The following is a 21,760-nucleotide window of genomic DNA, read 5'->3' as shown; positions in this document are numbered from 1 at the left end:
TAGTACAAACACACAGGACTGAAGGTGTCTCTGGCCATTAGTGGAGTTGTTTATCTGACACACTCCTGCTGCCAGCTCAATGAAGTATTCTGGGCAGCGGCTGCTGAGATCGTCGTGCACTTAGGAGAGGAAGCTTTATTTTCCTTCATTGTGCACCAGACAGCTGACTCCTCATAGTGCCGTGCTGTAATCGTATTTGCTCCTTTATAAATTTCTTACATATTTTTTCTTCCAAAATGAATGTGCCAGCATCAGACAGACAACCCGAGCAATAACACTAAATTCTCAGACATTTTCCGTCATGAACAGCAACTTGAAGTTTCAGATGCTGGAGCAGCAAAGCAACCTCAGATCATCACACTACCACCGCCATGCTTGACTGCTCCGGGTTAATTTTAGCAGTTGTAACAGAGGACACGCTTCCAATAATGTTCCATGTTTGTGTCGTCTTTCTACAAAATATTCCCCTGAAATTCCGGGGAACCATCAAGATGTTTGTAATAAATGTGAGACACGTCTGACTTCTTTTTGGTCAGCAAAGGATTGGCCTTGAAAGTCTCCCACATATGCCATATCCATGTGGTTCTTAATGCTGAATCATGACCTCTAGAGGTCTGAATCATTGCCAAGTTGATATTTTGTTCTATTAACGAATTAAATTGTTCGAAAACTATATTTTGTATTACTCAGATTGTCTTTGTCTGATATTGTCACAACACTGTACTAGAACATGTCCTTTGTTCTATCCACTATGGGATTTGTTTACAGCCAACAGTGGATCCATTGCATTTTTAAGGAAAAAAAATAATTCAATAGGAGTTTCATGTCAGCATGAAAATTAACACAAACAAATAAATATTATCTTGGATTAGGGAGGATTTAGGTATCTTGGTTCTAACAGTGTAAACATTTCCCGCTGATTACTGGGTGTTTTTTATGACAGCAATACTTGGAAATTAGTAAAACCAGTGATCACACAATCGCAATCTTGCCAAGTTATTAATAGAAAGTCACACGGAGAGGAATCCCATCTCGGCTGTGTTAACAAACACTTCTGTGCAGTAGAAAATCAGCGGCAGCAGGGGAAAAGCAATGCTCCAGAATGGATGGTGCGGCACAGAAAAAGTATTTTTCAGTGGAAACATTTTTTTTTTTTGTTTAGAGGTGTTTTTTGCACAGACTTCTTGGGTCTCAGTCTGAAGACCTGAGACACATTGAATCCGAGGAAGATTAAAAGTTCCTGCTGAGTGTCTGCCATGCTATTAGATAACTGTCTGGGCTGCGTTTGTGTGCATGGTGTCCGACCTTTTGGTACGCTTAAGGTAGTGTGTGTGTGTGTGTGTGTGTGTGTGTGTGTGTGTGTGTGTGTGTGTGTGTGTGTGTGTGTGTGTGTGTGTGTGTGTGTGTGTGTGTGTGTGTGAGACTGGAATTGTATCTGTGTTCTATTATCTCGGGACCCAAAAGACACAAAGACTTATCAGGGAGGAATATCAAACTCTTGCTCTCTGCAGTATTGATTCTCTCTGCTTAGACCCAGTCGATCACTTGTGCCCCGGGTGACCCACTCCCCACCATGCTCTGTTTCACCCCCCACCCATCACGAAGCCAAGCCATTTTGCGTGACTACTTGTAATCATTTCTAACAAGTAAAATTTAATTTGACAATCTCTGTTACCAGAGAGGTATTGATCTCATCCTGAGCAGGATGCTGACTGAAATCTTGTTCTCTTTTTTTATCTGCCTCTAAATCATCTGTCGTCCAATTAGAAGGCATTTAAATTCAGTCACGTGGCGGCAGGACCCTTGAACTGCTAATGGCAGACTTGTGCAGATGGGCTGATGTAGGCTGCTCTAGCTCCTCTACAAACAAGGACTGAGGTCCATCAGTGATGCTCAGGCCAAATGGTGTCCTCCATTTCCTGGCACACATCTGTCATCACCATGCACAACTTTACAGACTGAATGAACTTTTAAGATATTTAGCTTTGGTTATTTAAAATGTATTTCTAATGGCTTTTAATGACGGATATTTTTTCTGAATATGCATTGAAAGGAAGTGATTTGGCTTAAACTTGATCGCATGTAACTTACTTCTTAGTTTGTACTGGATTAAATACAATGGATTGAATGGGAAATTGATTGGAATCTGTAGATTTTAAGCATGGACTGGAACAATTAGAAGGCTATATAACACCTAGGCTTTCAGTTCATCTAACGGTATACATGCACTAAAACTAGGAGGAATGCAAATTTTTACCTGATCTGCTAAGGTACCGTAGCTAAGTGGTAGATGTTGCACGTTCTTAGTGTGAAAGGTTTGACTAAAGCAAGATGTTTGCTATTTGCTAATTCTGTATGGTGTGTAAAATAAAAGTCAGAATAACCACCAGATGTGTAAAAGGTCACTGAGAAAAACGGTATGCTTCTGCTCACCTGACTGCTGGTTTACACAGCACGGATTTCTTTTTACAGAGATTTTAAGTGGATTTCTTTGTAAAAGTGGTTAATTGTTTTACCAGTTTTAAACGGTTCCCCGAACAGCGACAGTTTACGTGGAATCGTGTTTTTATAGTTATGAAAACATAACCAGCAGCTAAAAGATAGCTTTACTGCAGGGAATTTAATTTCTTCCGTAAATGCAGGTGCTGACAGCTGCACCTCATTTCAAATGGAATTTAGATAAAAACTAATCAATAAAAATCTGTGACATGGAGCCTTTTTCTTGCTCACAAAAGATAAATGTTGGTTTGTTTAACAGCTCCTCTCCAAAAGGATTTCTAGTAACACAGTGACTTGATACAGTTTACAGTGTAAAAATGTATTTGGCGATTTATAGTTTGAGTTTCTGATTAGTGCATTTCTAGCGTTTGTATAATTCTTCTCAAACTGTACTTGAGACAACTTGTTCATTCATTACTCTAAACTGAAACTGTCTTTACAAATTTCAATTGCTGTGTGAAGAGGAGACCTCTGAAGCCAGACAGAGGAGAGGATACATGAAGGGTCAGAGTTCACGAGCCTCAAAGCCCTGGGAAAGAGGAAAAGAGAAAGAGGGGTTTGTTTGGACTTTGAGGCTTTTTAATCTTGTGCCTGAAGAAAGAAGGGTGAATAGTTCAAGGGCTTGATGTGTGGGGTTCATCCTCTCATGTCCTTTGCTTATGTATCTGCTGAGAAGGAAGATTAGTCACTTTTTCACTATCCAGCCGTTGCAGCGCTACCTCGTCAGCCTCAGAGCTGTTTCCATACCACCCTGGAACATCTCAGGGAGATCTCCACCAGTAAAGAGAACAGTAGCTTTTTCAGGCTCTTCATAAAAGTGCCGGTGGTGAGCCTCATAATTTATGCCAGTTTTGTCTCCCACTCTCCAAACGATGGGCAAAGGCTCTCCTTCTGAGTTCCACTTCTTTCATCTTTGTCACTTTGAGCCATAGGTTGTTGTTGTAGACCAATCAGTAGGCTTCTCCACCTGCCTTCTAAACATAGACTCACTGGTGATAAAGTTCAGACCAACAAAGCAGTCTCAGGTGTGAACTTCAAAGAGTATCCTGTAGAGGGAATATGTGAGTAATGAGTTCATGAGAGGGCCTAGGATACATCCTTGTGGAGAACCAGTGTTGAGTGCAAAGATAGAGAAGAAGACAGGATGTGGTCTGCCCATCAAAACATCCTCAACCCCTTTAACTCTGATGGTTTCATTTGAAGCAACATGAGTTTATAATAATACATTTTTTTATTTGAGGGCGCCTTTCTCAAACCCAAGGTCACCTTACAAAGATAAAAACAAAAAACAACAGAGGTTATATAGGGCAATAAGAACAAACAAGATACATCAAAATTTGAAACAATTCTAAAGTCTAGGTCTAAAGGGAATAAACTTGTTTGAATAAGTGGGTTTTGTGGTGTGCCTTGAATAATGGAAAAGAGTCCGTATTTCTAATGGCAGAGGGAAGTGAGTTCCAGAGCCGTGGAGCAGAGCAACTGAAAGCTCTGCTCCCCGTGGTGGTAAGGCGAGCTCGAGGTTGAACCAGATGAAGTGCAGATGAGGATCTAAGAGATCGGGAAGTGGTAGCAATAGTTAGTAAATTACATAGATAAAGTGGAGCCATGCTATGTACAGATTTAAATTTAAGTAGTAGGATCTTGTATATGATCCTGGTTTCTGTTGGCAACCAGTGTAGGTTTTTAAGAACAGGAGTGATGTGATTTCTTGAGGGGGGTCCCAGTAATGATGCATGCTGCAGAGTTCTGGAGAAGTTGGAGTTTATGAAGGGATTTAGTTGGGAGACCAAATAGAAGGGAATTACAGTAGTCGACGCGAGAGGTGATGAGACTATGAACGAGGATTGCAGCAGCATGAGGCGAGAGAGAAGGACGGAGTCTGTTGATATTGCGAAGATGGTAATATGCGACTCGAGTAACATGGTTAACGTGAGATTGGAATGAAAGTGTACCATCTAGTATGACACCAAGACTTTTTACCTGTAAGGATGGGGGAACTGTGGAGTCGTCAATATTGATAGAGAAGTTGGGAGAATTTTTTAAAACAGAAGCGTTGCCAATGAGTAGGAGTTCCGTTTTATTGCTGTTTAGTTTAAGTAGGTTCTGAGAGAGCCAAGATCTAATTTCAGATAGACAGTTAGAGAGGGAGATTGGTGGAAGGGATGCATTTGGATTGGAAGAAATGTACAGCTGGGTGTCATCAGCATAACAGTGAAAGTCAACGTTGTATTTGCGGAAAATGTAACCAAGGGGGAGCAAATAGATGATAAATAAAAGAGGGCCTAGAACTGAGCCTTGGGGAACTCCTGCAGTAACTGGGGAAGAACTAGAAGTAGAGTACGATCCGATATGTATGAGGTGAACCAGGCTAGGGATGTGTGACTAATGCCGATAGATGCTAATCCTTTGAGAAGTATGCTGTGAGAAATGGTGTCAAATGCAGCACTTAGATCTAGTAAAACCAGAATGGGGAGAGGGCCTGAGTCTGCTGCCATTAGTAGATCATTTGTGATTTTTACTAGTGCTGTCTCCGTGCTGTGTTGTGGTCTGAAACCAGATTGGAATTGTTCATATAGATTATGAGAACTGAGATATGAGTGAAGCTGAGAAGCAACAACTTTTTCAAGGATTTTGGAAATAAATGGTAATTTAGATATTGGACGAAGATTATCAAAGTTGGTAGGATCCGCACCGGGCTTTTTGAGAATCGGAGCAATACAGGCGGTTTTTAATGCTGCAGGAACAATTCCGGTACTGAGGGAAGAGTAAATGATGGTGGATATGAGATGAAGTTTGTTGACTAGTGTTTGAAGGTCGATGGTGTTAAATGTAGATTCAACAGATTTGCTGCCAAACGTGTCTTTGACCGTCAGACAGCCAACGTAGACGATCTGCTACGTCGTTTCACTCCCGCCTCATGCCAGTAGATGCTGCTTTTTAGACCCACACTTGGCATCTAATGGGAATTACGCATCACATGCTTTCCAAACCAAGAGATTAGAGACAATTTACAATTACACTGTAGCGTGGGAAATAGTTTGAGATTAAAAGTCAGCAGAACAAAAAAAAATTAGGGAGCTTCTTTATGGGGTAAACGTCCTGTAGCTCCTGTATAAAAAGGAAACTACCATCAACTCATAGAGAGAGCCAGAATGTGAGATGTTTCCCACAGATTTTGAAGTTCATTCTCCTAATTTAAACCACACCAGGGATTAGAGTTCTCTGCTCCAACACCACCCAACCCAACTTGGCTCCAGAGGACGTTCTTTAATTAAGACCCAGTTGAATTCCCTTTGCCTTCTTGGCCTGTCCAGCAGCCATCTTTGCCTGCATCTGCAAAGCAGCGCTCTCGCTCCCCTTCCAGATGTTTGTAATGAGCTGACCCAGATTGCACTTCCTGTCCCCGTCTCTAGATCAGCTGTGGAAACATGTGTGACACGATGTTGAGACACTTGGGCCGCATGTCAACAGTGTGTATCATAGCAACGTCCCCACCACCACCACCCCCAAAGCTCTTTCTGTCCCTGGCTCTCATGTCATTTTTACAGGGCAAATCCCCTTCCCCGTGCCCTTTTTGCTTTCCCTCCTACAGTGTCAGCCAGGCATGAAAGCGCACAGAGAGTGCACGCTGTCAAATCTTCTTAGTGTGTGCACGTGTGCGTTTACACTACCGGGCCTTACTTCCCTGAGAGTTTCAGTCGAAGAGGATTTATTGGGATTCAAGTTATTTTTACAGCCTGGAATATTTGTTTTAAATATTGGCAGACCCAAGCAGGCTGCTTTATACATTTGCCTCTCCTGTGTCATGTCTCTGAAAGTTTTGCAACAATCCAGCAGCAACTTTTTAAGGCCTTCTCAGACACAAACCAATCAAAAAAAAAGGAAAATGGCTAAACCCTTCAGAAAGAACAGGCTGATGAAACGCCCAGAAAACATCAATCGTTTATATCATTAGTGTTGTAAATGTGTTGGTCCTTTTTCTGATTCTCACTGGCCTGCTGATGCCTTCCACGCGAGCTGGACCACATACTGTGCAGGGCACCGCTAGGTTGTTAGAAGAGCAGAGTGCTGTCATGTTCTGAATTTTTTTTCCTCGGGTTCCCTCAGCCGCTCCGCCGCTCCTCTCTCTCTCTCATTATCCTACACGAAAGGGAATTGTGTCATGTATTACATTCACAACATGAACTAAAATATGCGGTATTGATTGGTTTAGTGACAATGGCTGCCAACTAAACAAAAGTAACACCGGTGCGCCTGCGTCGCTGTGATTTACAGCGTCGCAAGTTGGTTTTGCTTTTGTTTTCCTCCCACTCGTCAATCCTGCAGCCTTTCTCTGTGGGATTAACAACATTTATACATCAGCTGTTTCTCCCATCTGACCTCATTCCCGGACAGCTTTGCCCCCACCCGCCCCCACCTTTTTTATTTTTGCTCCACTCGTTATATCACTCATCACTGACCTCCTTCCTTCTCCTTCCGCCGGATTATCCCGCTCCCTCATCCTCCGCCGTTCGTTAGGTGCAACTCAACCAACATAATGCACCCCTCCCCACAGCCACCCACCTACTCCATTAAACACACACTCACTTGCTAGGAGATTTGTAGCCGATATCCTGATTTGCATTACAGAAGATAAGGAAGTGGTGTGGCTTGTTAAGGCGCCGGCAAGCCATTGATCGGCCGTGTTGTGTGCTGAATGTAATAAGAGGACGGGGAGAACAGGAATTGGATCCGCATGCATTTGTTTTTACTGTTATTGCTAAAATGAAAGGCGTTTTCTAGAACAAAACAGCTATTTAAGTAAAAAAAACTTTTAAGTAGAGGGCGATGTTTTCCTCGCCACCGCACGTCCCATCAAACAAATCAATGACGTCCATAATAAGAAGCGATCCAGGCGCCGTGTCCTCTAACACTTCCACACACCTCAAAGTCACAGCGCCTGGCCCTGCATCACTTTAGCCCGCTGAACTGAAGGCTGCCATTAAATATGACCCACACATCACTCAGCCGCTCTGCAGCAGTGTGTGTGTGTGTGTGTGCGTGTGTGTGTGTGTGTGTGTGTGTGTGTGTGTGTGTGTGTGTGTGTGTGTGTGTGTGTGTGTGTGTGTGTGTGTGTGTGTGTGTGTGTGTGTGTGTGTGTGTGTGTGTGTGTGTGTGTGTGTGTGTGTGTGTGCACATGAAGGGTAAAAGAGCACAGCCCGATGATTCACCTGCTCAGCCCGTTCCTCGTCGCCTCCCTGAGACAGAGTCAGAACTGCGCGTTGGATGTAAGAGAGGAGCAGTCTGTGTTGGAGCGCAAATTGAAATTGGCCTCTTACTTTGTGCTACCTGGTAAGTAGATACACAACTGCAGGGGGTGAATTTGTTACAGAAGAGAAGCAACAAAAAAGAAAAGGAAAGAAGAAAAAACAATCTGCATATTTTGCAGCTTAGCTAAATTAATGCATTCACCGTTTTATACTGAGAAGCTATACTCTGCTTTGAGTTCACAGACCCAGAGTGCAGTGAAAATAGATTCTCGTCTCCTGCCTTAGGGCACCTAAATGTGTCTTTTCAGATTCGGTGATGGCTAGGTCTATGATCACTGAAGCGCTTCAAATTACATCAGGACGAAAAGGGGAAGGAGGTACATGGGAAATGAAAAAAGAAAGAAAATGATATTCATTCTTCCCTCTTATCTACCTTTTACATCAGGGCTTGTAGATCTTAGAGCTTAGAATAGATAATGAGCTCAGGTCCCTTTCTGCCACATCCTGCCAAGAGCCACGAGTCATGTCTGTCAGGAGTCTTCTTATAGAAGACCTGTCTAATACTGAACGTGCAAACAGTCTCCTTTTTCCTCGCGTCAGCCTGGAGAGCTGTGTTTCATCACCACACGGCGTGTCCGGCTTTGTGAAGCGGGACATGTCCTGGGTTCAAGTGGTGCACTCCTGTGGTCGAGCAGGTCAATATATCATTAAGTGCCACAAATACAGCACACACACACACACACACACACACGCTCACAAACCCCCCGTCAATCACAGACACAATCACATGGGAGCACTTAAACACACACACACGGTCGGCAAAAGCCAAGGTCAGTGGGGGTCAACAGGTCATTAATGTTGGGGGAGGGTGGGGTGTGGTGCCACAGTCTCATGAACACATCAGAGGAAATCCGGGAGACCATTAAATGTTGGTTTTTATGGGTGTGATAATCCCTCTCATCTACCCAGGACTCCAGCTCCAGATTAGGACAGATCTGTGACCCGAGCCACGCCATCAGCTAAAGTAGGACCACCACTTTATGAGCTGTTCGCTCCGTAACACGAGCACAGAAAGCTCAGTAAACACACGTTTTAGATGTTCTAGAGCTGACCCGCTGCTCCATCCTGGTTACATTTCTGGTATTTTTACAAATACATTTAAACTAGGTTTTATTTAAGTCTGTTATTACAATCAGATCTCTAGATATCATTTATTTTATTTTTATTTATCTCAGACAATCTGACAGAGTGCCTGAATCTTTTTTTCTGTTCACAAAGACTGAACTCATGACTGGCATTTAGAAACCTAGCATTAGCTTAGAATATTCTTCATGTCTGCAAGCAGGGGATGATGGAAAAATTCCAGTTTGCTAAAATAAAAACTGAGTAGCATTAACTGCTGAGTAAAAATGTGCACTTTGCTTTAGTTTAGGCGTTAGATTACATAACACGTATTATGTAAATGGTTCACGTTTCCCGTGTCCTTGCAAACATTCCAGGGAAAGAGAAAATAACAGCTTTGGTTTTTAGGTTCAATCCTTTTCACTCTTGCAGTCCTCATTACAGGACTGCTGTTGTAGCCGCCGGCTGGTGAACAGCATAAATACTCTTGTTACGATGCTACGTACTGCTGGGAAACCTTGAGTACCGGTTTAACCAAGTGTGGGGTTTACGTTTCCATGTGCAGCATAATTGAATGCTGATACCGCCTCATTTGGGTCCGCTTGAACAGCCTGTGAATCCTAACAAAAAGCCTGAGACACTGAACCAGCAGAGACCTAAAGGAGGAGACTTTCATCATGTCAGGATGCAGCAGGTCTTGCTTTAAAAATGTCGATCCATGTCAACATTATTCTGAATTCCTTAAAGACACAAAGCTGAAAGCTGAAAAGATGCCAGTGTCATTTTGGATTGTGTTTCTGTAAAAACGTTATCAATCACTATCTTACTTTTTTAATCTCATTAATGATTTTTGCATTTCTGGGTTGATGCTAGCTAGCTAAAGGCTAGTCTAAGGTTAGCCAAGTCCAAAGTGTGTTGCTGTTGTCTTAAAAATGGCTCCAACCACCTAAAAGTCATGCAGTTTGATTTAACCCGTAAACTGGCAGGTGAACCACCAAATAAAGCCCATCAAATAGTTACAAAAAGTATGCAGATGTTTGAAGACTGAGTTAACTTAGAAATAGTTTTTTACTTTTTTTTTTTTTTAGATTTTATCTGTCACTCTTAACCATGCAGGCTAAATGTGAAAATAGTCTTCTACCCCTATCCCTTCTTTAGCTGCTGCTGTTGTTTTAGCATCCAGGAGACAGCCGAGCACATCTCAGCTAGTAGAAGCTAACCGTTAGCGTTAGCAGCACCGCCACATGGCAGAACTCCTTCAGGCTTTAGTCATTTGTGGAGATAAAACATCATTGTTGCAGAGTCAGTGGCAGAGTTGTGTTGCTGTTATCTAGTCAGAGGAGAGATGCCATCTGCTCACCTCTCATCTAGCTCACTTCTAGCTCCTGATACAGGAGCGCCAGAGCGTTTTTTCTCACAGAGATCAATTGAAGGCTTTCATACTAGAGACCAGTGCAAATGTGTCAGAAAACTAGGTCTTTAAATGATAGCTCATATTTCCCTGTGGGTGCATGAAAGGTTAATACAGCCTTAGATTTAACATTATATCTTCTTTACGTGGATTCTGTCTTTATGATGGAAGCATTACAACCACCTGCAGCAAAATGTAGCACTAATCAGGGGTTATGTTGGGCGAGATCGTAATGTTTCTGCAGAAAAGCGTATTTCATTACAAGTGAAATCATTTTTGTGATTTTAGGATGACTTCAGCAAAACCTGAATGGGTCCAGATCCAAAGTGTGTTAGGTAACAGCTGTTCATGTGAACAACTATAAACGCTTTCTTCACCAGCATGTTAGTCACTTTATACGTCTACACCAGCTGGACGGGACCCCCAGATGCGTACCTTTTGTTCCTGATTATATTTATGCATTTACACAACCACACAACTCCACGTAAATAAATGTATGATGCAGCTTTGACTTTCACACATATTCATAAAATAACGCTGCCTTGTGCCAGCAGCCAAACATTGTAATGTGGATAGTTTTTTTCACCAAACAGGGCAGTCACAAAGCGATCTAGATAGTAAACTCTCTTGTGACGTGCTAGATGAGTGTGCATTTGAAATCTTGTGCATTGTACCTAAGAAACACAGTGAACCTGACCACTGTGCATCACGCAGCAGAGCTCATAAACCCACATCCAAACAGGTCGGGGTGACCTGCAGGTTCCACCACCACCACCAGAGCGCAGATGCAGCGCCGCGCCAAACTACAAAGCTGCCCAAAGTTTAGCAGCCATGGGAGAAACCATCCAAAGGAGTGCAGCCTGTTTACTATTAACTTTGCTACAATTACCCAAGCATATGTGTGTGTAATTAGATAAGGCAGCCAGTTGTTCTCTAATGCGGCAAATCAAATTAACTAAAGATGCCACATTGATTTCTTTGTGTTCCCTAAATTATTCATCTTCACTCGCTCTGAACCAGTCAGCAAACCACCAAGGAGCTTTTCGAACTCCACTGCACCTCTGCGCCCTCGCTCCTTACACTGATTGTTTTGCAAGAATTTCCCAAGTACCTTTGCAACATTTTTTTTCTTCTTTTTTTTCCATCACGATTTAACTAATTGACCTTCTCAGAAAAAGAGCATTTGCAGTGTTGTGGAAATACAGAATTCCCATTGAACGAGGCAGCTCTGACCTCCATTACCACCATCGTGTGTTTGTATTTGAGATGGAGCAGGAAGAAGACTTGCCCGTGCGACGGCGTGCACGACAGCGCTGTAGGAATTGACGAGGCACGCAGGCTGCCGACAACGACGTCTCAGGCTGACATCCTGTTCTCTGGCGTGTTGCGCTGGGGGAGATCAATATGACCTTACCTCCACCACTCGCTCCTTTGAAACTTAATTACTGATATTCAGCTACAAAGCCATCATAGTCCGGCTGTCAATATTCATTGGGGATCATTACGGGCCTAATAAAAGAGGTTATTTACGGGCTGCTCTGCTGACACCGGCCCAGGTCCAAGGATTCGGCTCAAGCCATCTCAATTTGCTTTGCCTCTCCCTCCCTCCATCTCCCAGAAGCACTGACCTGGAAAATAAAAATTGACAGCAGAGAAACTAACAGGAGAGAGAATGGAGGGCGGATTCTTCCGCCACGTCTTTTAATTCTCTCAGCCATGTTTGGAGGTTTTTCAGCTAGTGCCAAAAACATAAAACATACATATCCCCAAAATCCCAGACTAAATTTGAACCTTCTTGCCATCAACGCTGCATTCAGACCCACTAAGGAATGTTTCATAACATTTAGAGAAAGGCTTTTATTGTTCACTCCTTTGACTTTGTGTTTTCAAGGCCACTCAACTATAATTCAAGTTTCTCACACAGAAAGTAATTTAGTCTGCACCAGAAGCATGCAGCTGCAGGGCTCCCAGTCCTGACATTGTACAGCAACAAAGAGCCGCGTGATTGTTGGAGATTGTTATATGTTAATTCACTCAATAAATCAATAGCTTCACTGTAATTGAAAGGGTTGGCTGTTTGGCGCGACATGTTGAAAAGTGAAAGGTGGAACAGTGTACTCTGTAGACTGGATGAGGTACTGCATCCAGAAAAAAATATGATTTTTCATCTTCAGTCTCATGCACCGAAAATCCTGTCTTGATTAATACGGTCCACTTTACATCAGTGCAAGGGATGCCAGCGTTTGCTGTGATGCCTTCCCTGAGCAATTAGCGAAGGGGCTCCACCAGCATTGGATTATCCACAGCAAAATGCCTCCTGACGCGAGGCCTAAAGCCTGCTGACTTATTCATACGTGTTTACTTTAAAACCCTCTGCCCTGCTTTTAAAGCTCAGGCTGCCACAGAACTGCAATAAGATCGACATCTGGTTGGAGAGGAGAAGGCAGAGGAGACATAATACGCCCACACAATGGGGGCTGGATGGAGGACGAGAAGAAAAAGAAGAAGAAGAAGCTGGAGAAAGTGACATGTAACTTGTATCAGTGTCTGCACACAGCTGGATCTGATTCTAGGCCGCCTAGGTTTGGACTAAACCCTTTTCTATCCAAAGCAGAAGCTGTGACTCCCGGCGTCTGTTCTTAAGTGCCTCAGAGCTTTGAATGAATGTCAAAGCATGAATAATTAAATGTACAGTCAGAATCGTATTTAAGTGTCTTAATCTCTTCCTTATCTGCAGGGATCCCAACAAACCAGTTCCCCAAGACACCAAGTTTATCCACACCAAGGCCAACCGCTTTGAAGAGGTGGCCTGGTCCAAGTACAACCCCCAGGAGCAGCTGTACCTGCACATCGGCCTGAAGCCGCGGGTGCGTGACCACTACCGGGCCACCAAAGTGGCCTTCTGGAAACACTTAGTGCCCCACCTGTACAACCTCCACGACATGTTTCACTACACTTCCACCACCACCAAAGTGCCACCGCCAGAGACCACGCAGAACAGCCTGTCCACCAAGAGGCCCAACGGGAAGAGTTGGCCGTTCAACACAAAACGTCCACCCATGTCGCCGGCCTACAACAACGAGGACAACGAGTCTTGGAGCGAGGATGAGGAGTCGGGGCCGCTGCTGGTGGAGAACCCGCGGGATTATTCCACCGAGCTCAGCGTCACCATCGCAGTGGGAGCCTCGCTGCTGTTTCTCAACGTCCTGGCTTTTGCGGCTCTCTACTACCGTAAAGATAAGCGGCGGCAAGACTCCGGCCACGGGCAGCCCAGCCCGCAGCGGCAGACCACCTCCAACGACATTGGCCACCATGCGCCTGAGGAGGAGATCATGTCCCTGCAGATGAACCAGACACACCACGAGTGTGAAGCGTCAAACAGCAACGAGGGCGCGCTCCGCCTGGCCTCGTTACCCGACTACACGCTCACTCTGCGCCGCTCCCCAGACGACATCCCCCTCATGACCCCCAACACCATCACCATGATCCCCAACTCCCTGGTGGGCATGCCCAACCTTCACCCGTACAACACCTTCACGACTGGCTTCAACTCCACTGGCCTGCCGCACTCCCACTCCACCACCCGCGTATAGCTTTAAGGAGACCAGGGGGCAAAAGGAGGAGGCGGCGGCGGCGGAGAAGGAGGATGACGACGAACGCATGGTAGGAGAGGATTGTGTTTTATAAATATCACATGCAAACGGGTGGAGGGGGCAGAGGAGACGAAGGGAAGGGGTGAGATTAAAACGTGCAGAGATTCAACCAGACTTTTACTACGAGGAGAGTCGCTTAGGGCTCTCTGTGGATGTCACGATGTGCAGAGCTGCCAAAATCAAACAGTTTCATTTCTCCTGACAAGGAGAAGGTGGTCTTTCTGCAGTGGTTTTTTTTTTCCTTTTTCTAAAATAATCATTTTAAAAGCCTTTTTAAACAGACTGAGGAAATACCAACACCTTTTTTCTTGAATTCATAATAAAACAAACAAAAAAAGAAGTGCTTTTTATGATTTCCCATCCCGTCCTCCTGCGGGAGACACATCCAGAACAATGGCCTCTGCGTCGATTTTCGCAAAATGTTTTTAATTGCTTCAATGTTTTGTTTTGCGTTTCTATGCCTTACTGAGCTTTTTTCTTTCTACATTTCTTTTTGGTCATTATTTCTGCTCCCTGATGCAGTTCTGTGTGGAGTGTGTTACAAGCAGATAAGACTCAGATGAGAGACTGAATCCAGGACGGGAATCTAGAGGACACGCAGATGGAGAGATTCTAAAACACTTTTTGGGGGGAATTTATTATATATATATTTTTTGGTTGTATTCTTTTGTTTACTTCTTTTTGTTGCGTACCAACACAACAGCCACACAGATGATGTTATCTTTTTCACCTGCGTAGATGATTTGTGTGGGACAGCTCTTGTCGTGAGATGAGAAGGCAGAGATGAACACTATGTTACTGTGATTGTTTTAAGGGGAAAAAAGTGCATCTTTTACAGCCAATTTTATCCGTTAAGCTAGCTGATAGTATCGCCACAAAGTGTGCACGCACACACGCTGCTACGAGCAACTGTGTGTCGGTGTGAAAAGGTTTTCTGATGTGCTGCGTGTGAGCGTGGACCGGGTGAGATTCAAATGATGGTGTGTATGAGGGTGTGTGTGTGTGTGTGTGTGTGTGTGTGTGTGTGTGTGTGTGCACTAGTTTCGTTTTGTTTGTTTTACATTTTGTTGTTATATATTGGGGACATTGTTTGTGCGGGGTGGGGGGTGAGTCCTTTGTCACGATGCTGATCCAACACCAGTCGTGTTTCTGCTGCGTCTCTGGGTGTCTGTCCTTTGCAACATAGCACTTTTTGTTACTTTACAGGTTCTATGTGTCTACTTTGTTTTGCTTAAAATACAAAATAAATATATTATTTTACGTGTAAGAGAGAGAAAGAGAAATCTAGCTAAAGATTCAACTGAACTAACTGACATGATTCCATTGACTTTGGGAGAGTTTCCTCTTCAAACAGTGGCCTGTTTGCACTGACTAAACCTGCATCGGTGCACACTTGTATTTCTTTAAATATATATATATATATATAAATATGGGTATACATACATATATGTATAGGGCTTCTATGGAGATATCAATGCCACAGAAACACAAAATCAGGCACTATTCAGAACAAAAATGCCAATATTTCCCCACGTTTTGCTGATCTTTGAGACAAGCCAAGAACACCTGCAGTGTCTTTGTACGAGCTCTATATGTGTATTTATGTATAAAATATTTAATATTTATTTATGTATACCAGATGCATACATGCTGATTGTGCCATGTGCCAAATTAAAACTGTAAAAAAAATGGAGAACATAAAGTTTCACTAAACTTTTGCTTTCTTGATCAAAGTTCTTTATTTTCCTCTTATGTCTTATTATTTCCATTTTGAACGAGTTAAGGAGTTGCAGCAAGTGCAAGGCTTCCTCTCCCCCTGCAGGTCTTCCTCTCTGCTCCCCCCCCCCCCCCCCCCCCCCTTCATCTTGCTGAAACCTTGAGGAAAAGCTGGCAAACAGCTTGGGGCCTATCTGCGTGCAAAACTCCAGATTTTACTGTAATTCATGCAAAGTAGTGCTGCAGCGGTGGGAGATGGTGAAAAAGATTGCCTTGATGCACACACAGCGCATCCTATTATATGTTAATCTCGTGGAGAAAAGTGGAGTTATTGATTCTGCGAATAAAACTGACAATTTTCATTATGGTATCACGACGCAAAACAGATTGTCTCCGAGCTGCGGTAATGCGACCTGACCAGCAAGCCTACATCAACTTTGCAGTTCTTAGACTCTCCGAGACGTAGACTTCTTATGAAGTAGGCCATTAGAGCTTCCCCTTGGTGCGTAACGATCGGGAACGCAGCAGAGCAGCAGCACAGTCTGGCCAGCTTAGCACCGATCCTGCCAGCACCGGGACAAAAAAAAGGAAAATGGAAATCGTTTGAAGACTGATCTATATGACTCATCTTGTTTTATTCGTTTTCCTTTAGAAGGAGATCACCGCCAAATCAACGGCTGTAACAGTCCCACAGCAGCACAGAAGCAAGCTTTCCTCTGAAAGGCATCATAAGCAATAAAGTTTCATAAACTTAAACAAGTACACTACAAAAAAGGTTTTTCCCCCATCAAAGCGTAGCTAGAGTAACTATAGCAGGTTTCTAAAACACATGATGGTGAACGTCTACGGTTGGGAGAGCTGAGGTGGTTGCCGCCGCTTCAGACGACAGAAATGCTGGACAAAGCACTAAAATATGTTTAAACAGTGATGTTCAACTTTATCCAGTCTTGAGTCGAGTCCTAAACTTTCAAGTACGAGTCCTAAATAACTTCCACTCTTACCGTTTATTCAGAGTTATACGAAATGATTTCCAGATTTTGTGAATGTTTGTTTAAAATCTTTATTTTCAGAAACAGAAAAGCTGACGTTGCGTTTCCCCTTTAACAGCTTTTTACGTTCACATTCATGTTAAGGTCAGAGTTATGTCCCAGGTTGTTTTTTATTTAGTTCTTCAGTTTGACTTTAAAACCATCATCGTAGTTATGTGACCTCTGACAACCAATAGAACAAATGATCCCTGCTGGGGGGGGATGACTTGTCCCCCCCTCTTTTTCCAAAGTCACGCTTTGACCCCTGCACATTTTACCATCCAACAACAATATTACGCTATATTAAATAGACACTGGTTGAGCTCTAGGACCAAGCGCAAAACAACCATTTGTGTTGAAACCCGTTTCCCATTAGAAAATACTGTAAAGATACACCCCCCGGTACTCATGCCAGTTGTGCGCTCCCCCCCCCCCCCCCCCCCCAAAAGTGAAACTACGTCCGTGCTGACGACCCCACTGTGGATCATGAAACAGTGACCCCAAGGTGAGAAAGCCGACAAGGTAAATTACCCTTAGAGATGAATACCAGCATTTAACCTAAAGCCTGATTTATGCTTCTCCGTCTGCGTCAGTGAGGAGACACGCAACGCCATTATCCGTCCTTGCGTCGGGCTCTGGCAGGCATGCAAGTACGTACGGAGTCGAGCCCACTTTTTTAAACATCATCGAACGAGACGGAGAACGCAAGCTTGTGATTGGTCAGGACGCCGCTGTTGTTTACAGCGCCGCCATTGCAAAGAGAGCCGAGGATAACTAGCGCCAGACACGGAGAAGCTTGAAGAATACCTCGCGAAAAAACTCTAAAAATATGAACGTTTAATTCTCCCGTGACTGCCGGAGTGAAAAGATGCGCAGCAAGCGTTTTATTTGTGGACGGAAATGACAGGAAACGTGGGTTTAGAGGTGGGGAGCGCATGAAGAGGTGGGAGAATGAGAGACAAATGTGTCCGTGTTAAAAGTCTCTTATATACACAAAAAACACAATATAAACACACTATCTTGGACCGATACATGACAGGATACCACAGAACAGCGCTACGCCCTCTGTTGTCCTGCCGGGCAATTGCTTTGCAACACTCTCCAGGAGACGGAGAAGTATGAGAGCAAAACGCTTCCATCAATCCGTGCGTGTCTGTCCCTTGCGGAGCTGACGGAGAAGCATGAACCAGGCTTTAGACACGTGAAACATTTTTACTTGTTCTTCTTGACATAGGATCGATCACTCTGAGTTAACATGCAGCTTCAAAATAGTCTTCCACCCCTATTTCCAGACGCCGATGAAAACAAGACGGTGTAACATTTGGATTAGAAAAGCCTGTCAATTGCGCGTCACCTTGTCAAATTAACTTTCACGGACTTGTGCATTTTTGCTCGCGACGGGGAAGGTTGTTGGTGGTTTATCATCCAGGAAACAGCAGAGAACGTCTCGGCTAGTAGAAGCTAAATGTTAGCATTAGCAACTCCACCACACAGCAGTTCTCCTTCGGGCTTGTGTTGTTTGTGGAGATAAAACACCAACGTCGCCAACGGAGTCAGTGGAGTCGTGCTGCTGTTATCCAATCAGAAGCAAATATCAGTCCAAATCCTGCTCTTCTGCTCCCCGCTGCTCTGACTAACACATCTCCTGAAACTAGAGCGCGAGAGTTTTTCTTCTCACAGAGATGTATCCACAAGTCATTCAATTAGAGACCACTGCAAATGGGTCTGTTTCTAGATGTAACCAAAATAAATAAAAAGACAAAAAGGATAAAGACATAAAGATTTTCTGCGGCCATTAAGGACTTGTTCACTGACCTAATTGGTCAAATAAATCTTGATAGTAACTAGTGTGGTGTAGTTAGTATTGAATAAATACCTGATTGTACACCATCAGTATTAGACCTAAAAAAGAGGAAGAGACAGAGAACAAGGGGTGAGCTCATGGGTGGAGGAAACTGTTCCAGGCACTGCTTGACGTGCATCATAGGCCATCTTTGGTCATGAGAACAGCCATGAACAACCACAGACCACAGATTCAAGCTCACGGCCATTTCTCTCATTCTCAATCACAATAAAGCATTTTGTCCAAGGCAGCCCAGAATCACACATTGTCAACTCAACTCAGATGTTTGTTTTTTATCAGCCACCATTAGCTGAGGTCAAAAGTCTGCATATTTTGTGTTGTGGGTCAAAAGCCTCAAAGTATTGGTAAAGACATTTTTCATGAGGCCTAACCTGATGGTTGGCTGGAGGAAATGCTACTTTTGTCCAGTAAGCTGAAAGCCCCACCTGTAAAATGATTGTTCTTCGTAAATTGGACAAAACTATTCCATAGAAAGACGGTGGAGGTGGATTTCTGTGTGGCAGGAGGCCCTTTAGTACAGGCTGTAACACACATGTAGCCACATGGAACTAGATAACAGAATTGGAAGAAAAATCAAGGGACAGAAACTTGCTTTTTACTGTGTAATTTCCAGTATGCTGCTAAATCAGGGCAGATGCCACTGAGTGCATTTGTGGGGTTAGATGCCCTCCGAGACACAGTCTTAATGCACGTGCCCAAGATAACCACGTTCAGGAACCGGCGGTGCAGCAAGAGAAAATGAGGTCCGACTCATTCTGTAATCATATAACCTGGGAGTTTTCCAAAGAAACCAGCCCAAAAGTCCCGGGACGAGAATCACCGGGAGCAGGAGGAAAAATAGGACGTTCAGGAGCGAGACTCATTACAGCACAGTCAAGATTTGTTTGCAGCTCAGCGAGTGTGTTTCCAACGTGATATTATTCAAGGATGGGCTGGAATACCCTGATGGGAGTTTGTGATTGCCTCGACAGCACTGAAGACAAACCCGTTCTAGGAAATGGATGTGCCAAATTACACAGTGCCACCCGCTGGGAGAGAGCTGCAGGTGTGTGGGTTTCTTTTTCTGTTTTTTTTTTTACTCTTATGTGTGAGAACATTGAAAATTGTTTTCACGCTGCAGAGAGTGTGTTGCTCCTGCCCCTTACCTCCAGCTCTTTCTCTCTCTCTCTTTCTCCTTCATCCCCTTCTTCTTCCCCTCCATCCAGCACTGGTTTTGTTGGACCTTTCACAGAAGGAGCGCCGCTTCCCGTTACTCAGGCTAAACTTGGCCACTTCCTTTAACTTGTACTTTCTTAAGTGCCATCATCTGAACTCCTGACTAATTTCCAGTCATTTCCAGTTTCATTATCTTGAGTTAGTATATTTCTCAGTGGACTGAGAGACTAATGAACGGTAGTCATTAAGAAACAAAGACGAGTCAAGTCAATGAACCATAACTTATGTGCTATTCAGCCTGCCTGTTTTTCTCTAAGGAAACAATAAAAACACACAATCAGTTTTGTCCAAACATTCATCATTCATGATGTCTTTTTTACAAAGTGCGCTCTTGACAGTTTTCTTCTTTTCAAAATGCTAGCTCGTTTTCCAAGTTTTCAAGGAGATTTATTTTATTTTATTTTTTGCATTTAGCATTGTAATCGACAACAAGGTCCAAATACACCATGATAAATCTGTTGTCTCGGTGTGCAAATGACTATAGATGCCTCTGCTGCTTCTATGTTCATGTCTGCAGAATGTTCACAGTCATGGAAACAGGAGCAGACTAAATAAAAAATACATACTTACACGTGTTTATATTCTTTCTGTTTTGTGCTTCTTGTGTACCACGTGTAGAACATGACAAATACTGTCAAAACACTGAAACCTCAGGCTGAAATTTGATCTTTATGTTTCCAAAATACTAAAAAGGACGATTGAGAGCAGTTTGACTTCCAAAATTGTACAGTTTATGAAAAATGGACACATTTTATATTGATTTTAACAACAAGTTCATTGATTTTGACGTGACAACCTGACATGTCAAAACAACACAGATCCGATGAAGAACTGTGAAGACTAAAGCCTGATTCATGCTTCTCCGTCTGCGTCAGTGCGGAGACACGCAACGCCCTTGCGGGCCTGCTGGAGGACGGACGGTGTCGAGCTCTCTTTTCTAAACATCCGTCCGTCGAGACAGAAAATGCAAGCTTGTGATTGGTCAGGGCACCGCTGTCGTCTAAACCACCGCCATTGCGCCCTCAAAAACAAAGAGAGCCGAGGATAACTAGCGGCAGACACGGAGAAACTTGAAGAAATACATCATGAAAAAACTCTAAAATATGAATGTTTAATTCCTCATAGCTGGAGGAGTGAAAAGATGCACAGCAGGCATTTTATTTGTGGATGGAAATGACAGGAAACGTGGGTTTAGAGGTGGCGAGCCCATGAAGAGGTGGAGGAGAATGAGAGACAAATTTGTCTGTGTTAAAAAGTCTCGTACATACAAAAAATAAAAAACACAATATAAACACAATATCTTGGACCGGATATATGACAGGATACCACAGAACAGCGCTACGCCCTCTGCTGTCCTGGCAGGGAATTGCTTTGCCACACTACGGAGAAGTACGAGAGCAACATGTCTTCGTCCGAGCGTGCATGTCTGACCCTGTTGGAGCTGACGGAGAAGCATGAATCAGGAATAAGTCTAAAAACGACTTAATCTCCCCTTTTAATTATTCTGAAGCCCAAATGAAAAAATTTTTACACTTCCATATTTTTTCACTGGGAACACACAGCAGTGAAACCTCCAGATGTGGTATCTTCAGGGTGTGGCGTTAAGGAGTGGCTACATATGTAACAAATGATCAATACGATGTGATAATTCCAAATAAATATGAATTATCAATCTGATTGATCTTTCAATGTTTAATCAGAGGATTATAGTTTCTTTTACTTATTCAGGGACCATATAAACACATTTCATATTAATTCAGACAAAGTCAAGTTTAGTTTATAAAAACAGATTTATTTCTATTTTCCTAAACTAATTGTATATATTTTTTAATTTATTTTATTTTAATATTTACGTTACTAAAATACCACAATAAGAGACTTTTAGAAATGACATCTGTTTTTTTTCTCTTCAACAGAACTCACAGGTAGATCTTCATATTCATGATTCACATAAACAGCTAATAAAATAAGTCTTCTGCCTTCAGCTATAAATTAAAAAGTAA

At 43.2% G+C, this 21,760-nt stretch overlaps 1 protein-coding gene across 1 annotated transcript in view; it reads left to right on the top strand.

Annotated features, from left to right (window-relative positions):
* Window positions 1-20,326, top strand: part of nlgn3a (neuroligin 3a) — a 232,842-nt gene extending 212,516 nt beyond the window's left edge. Inside the window, exon 8 of the mRNA XM_070552687.1 lies at window positions 13,019-20,326. Coding sequence (XP_070408788.1) covers window positions 13,019-13,874 — 856 coding nt within the window. The 3' untranslated portion in view covers window positions 13,875-20,326. The remainder of the gene's footprint in view (window positions 1-13,018) is intronic.
* The last annotated feature ends 1,434 nt before the right edge of the window (window positions 20,327-21,760 follow it).

This window comes from Nothobranchius furzeri, chromosome 1, assembly GCF_043380555.1.
Source record: "Nothobranchius furzeri strain GRZ-AD chromosome 1, NfurGRZ-RIMD1, whole genome shotgun sequence".
Classification (NCBI taxonomy): Eukaryota; Metazoa; Chordata; class Actinopteri; order Cyprinodontiformes; family Nothobranchiidae; genus Nothobranchius; species Nothobranchius furzeri.
Note: the sequence above shows the minus strand (reverse complement) of the source record. Positions and strands in the feature narration are given on the sequence as shown.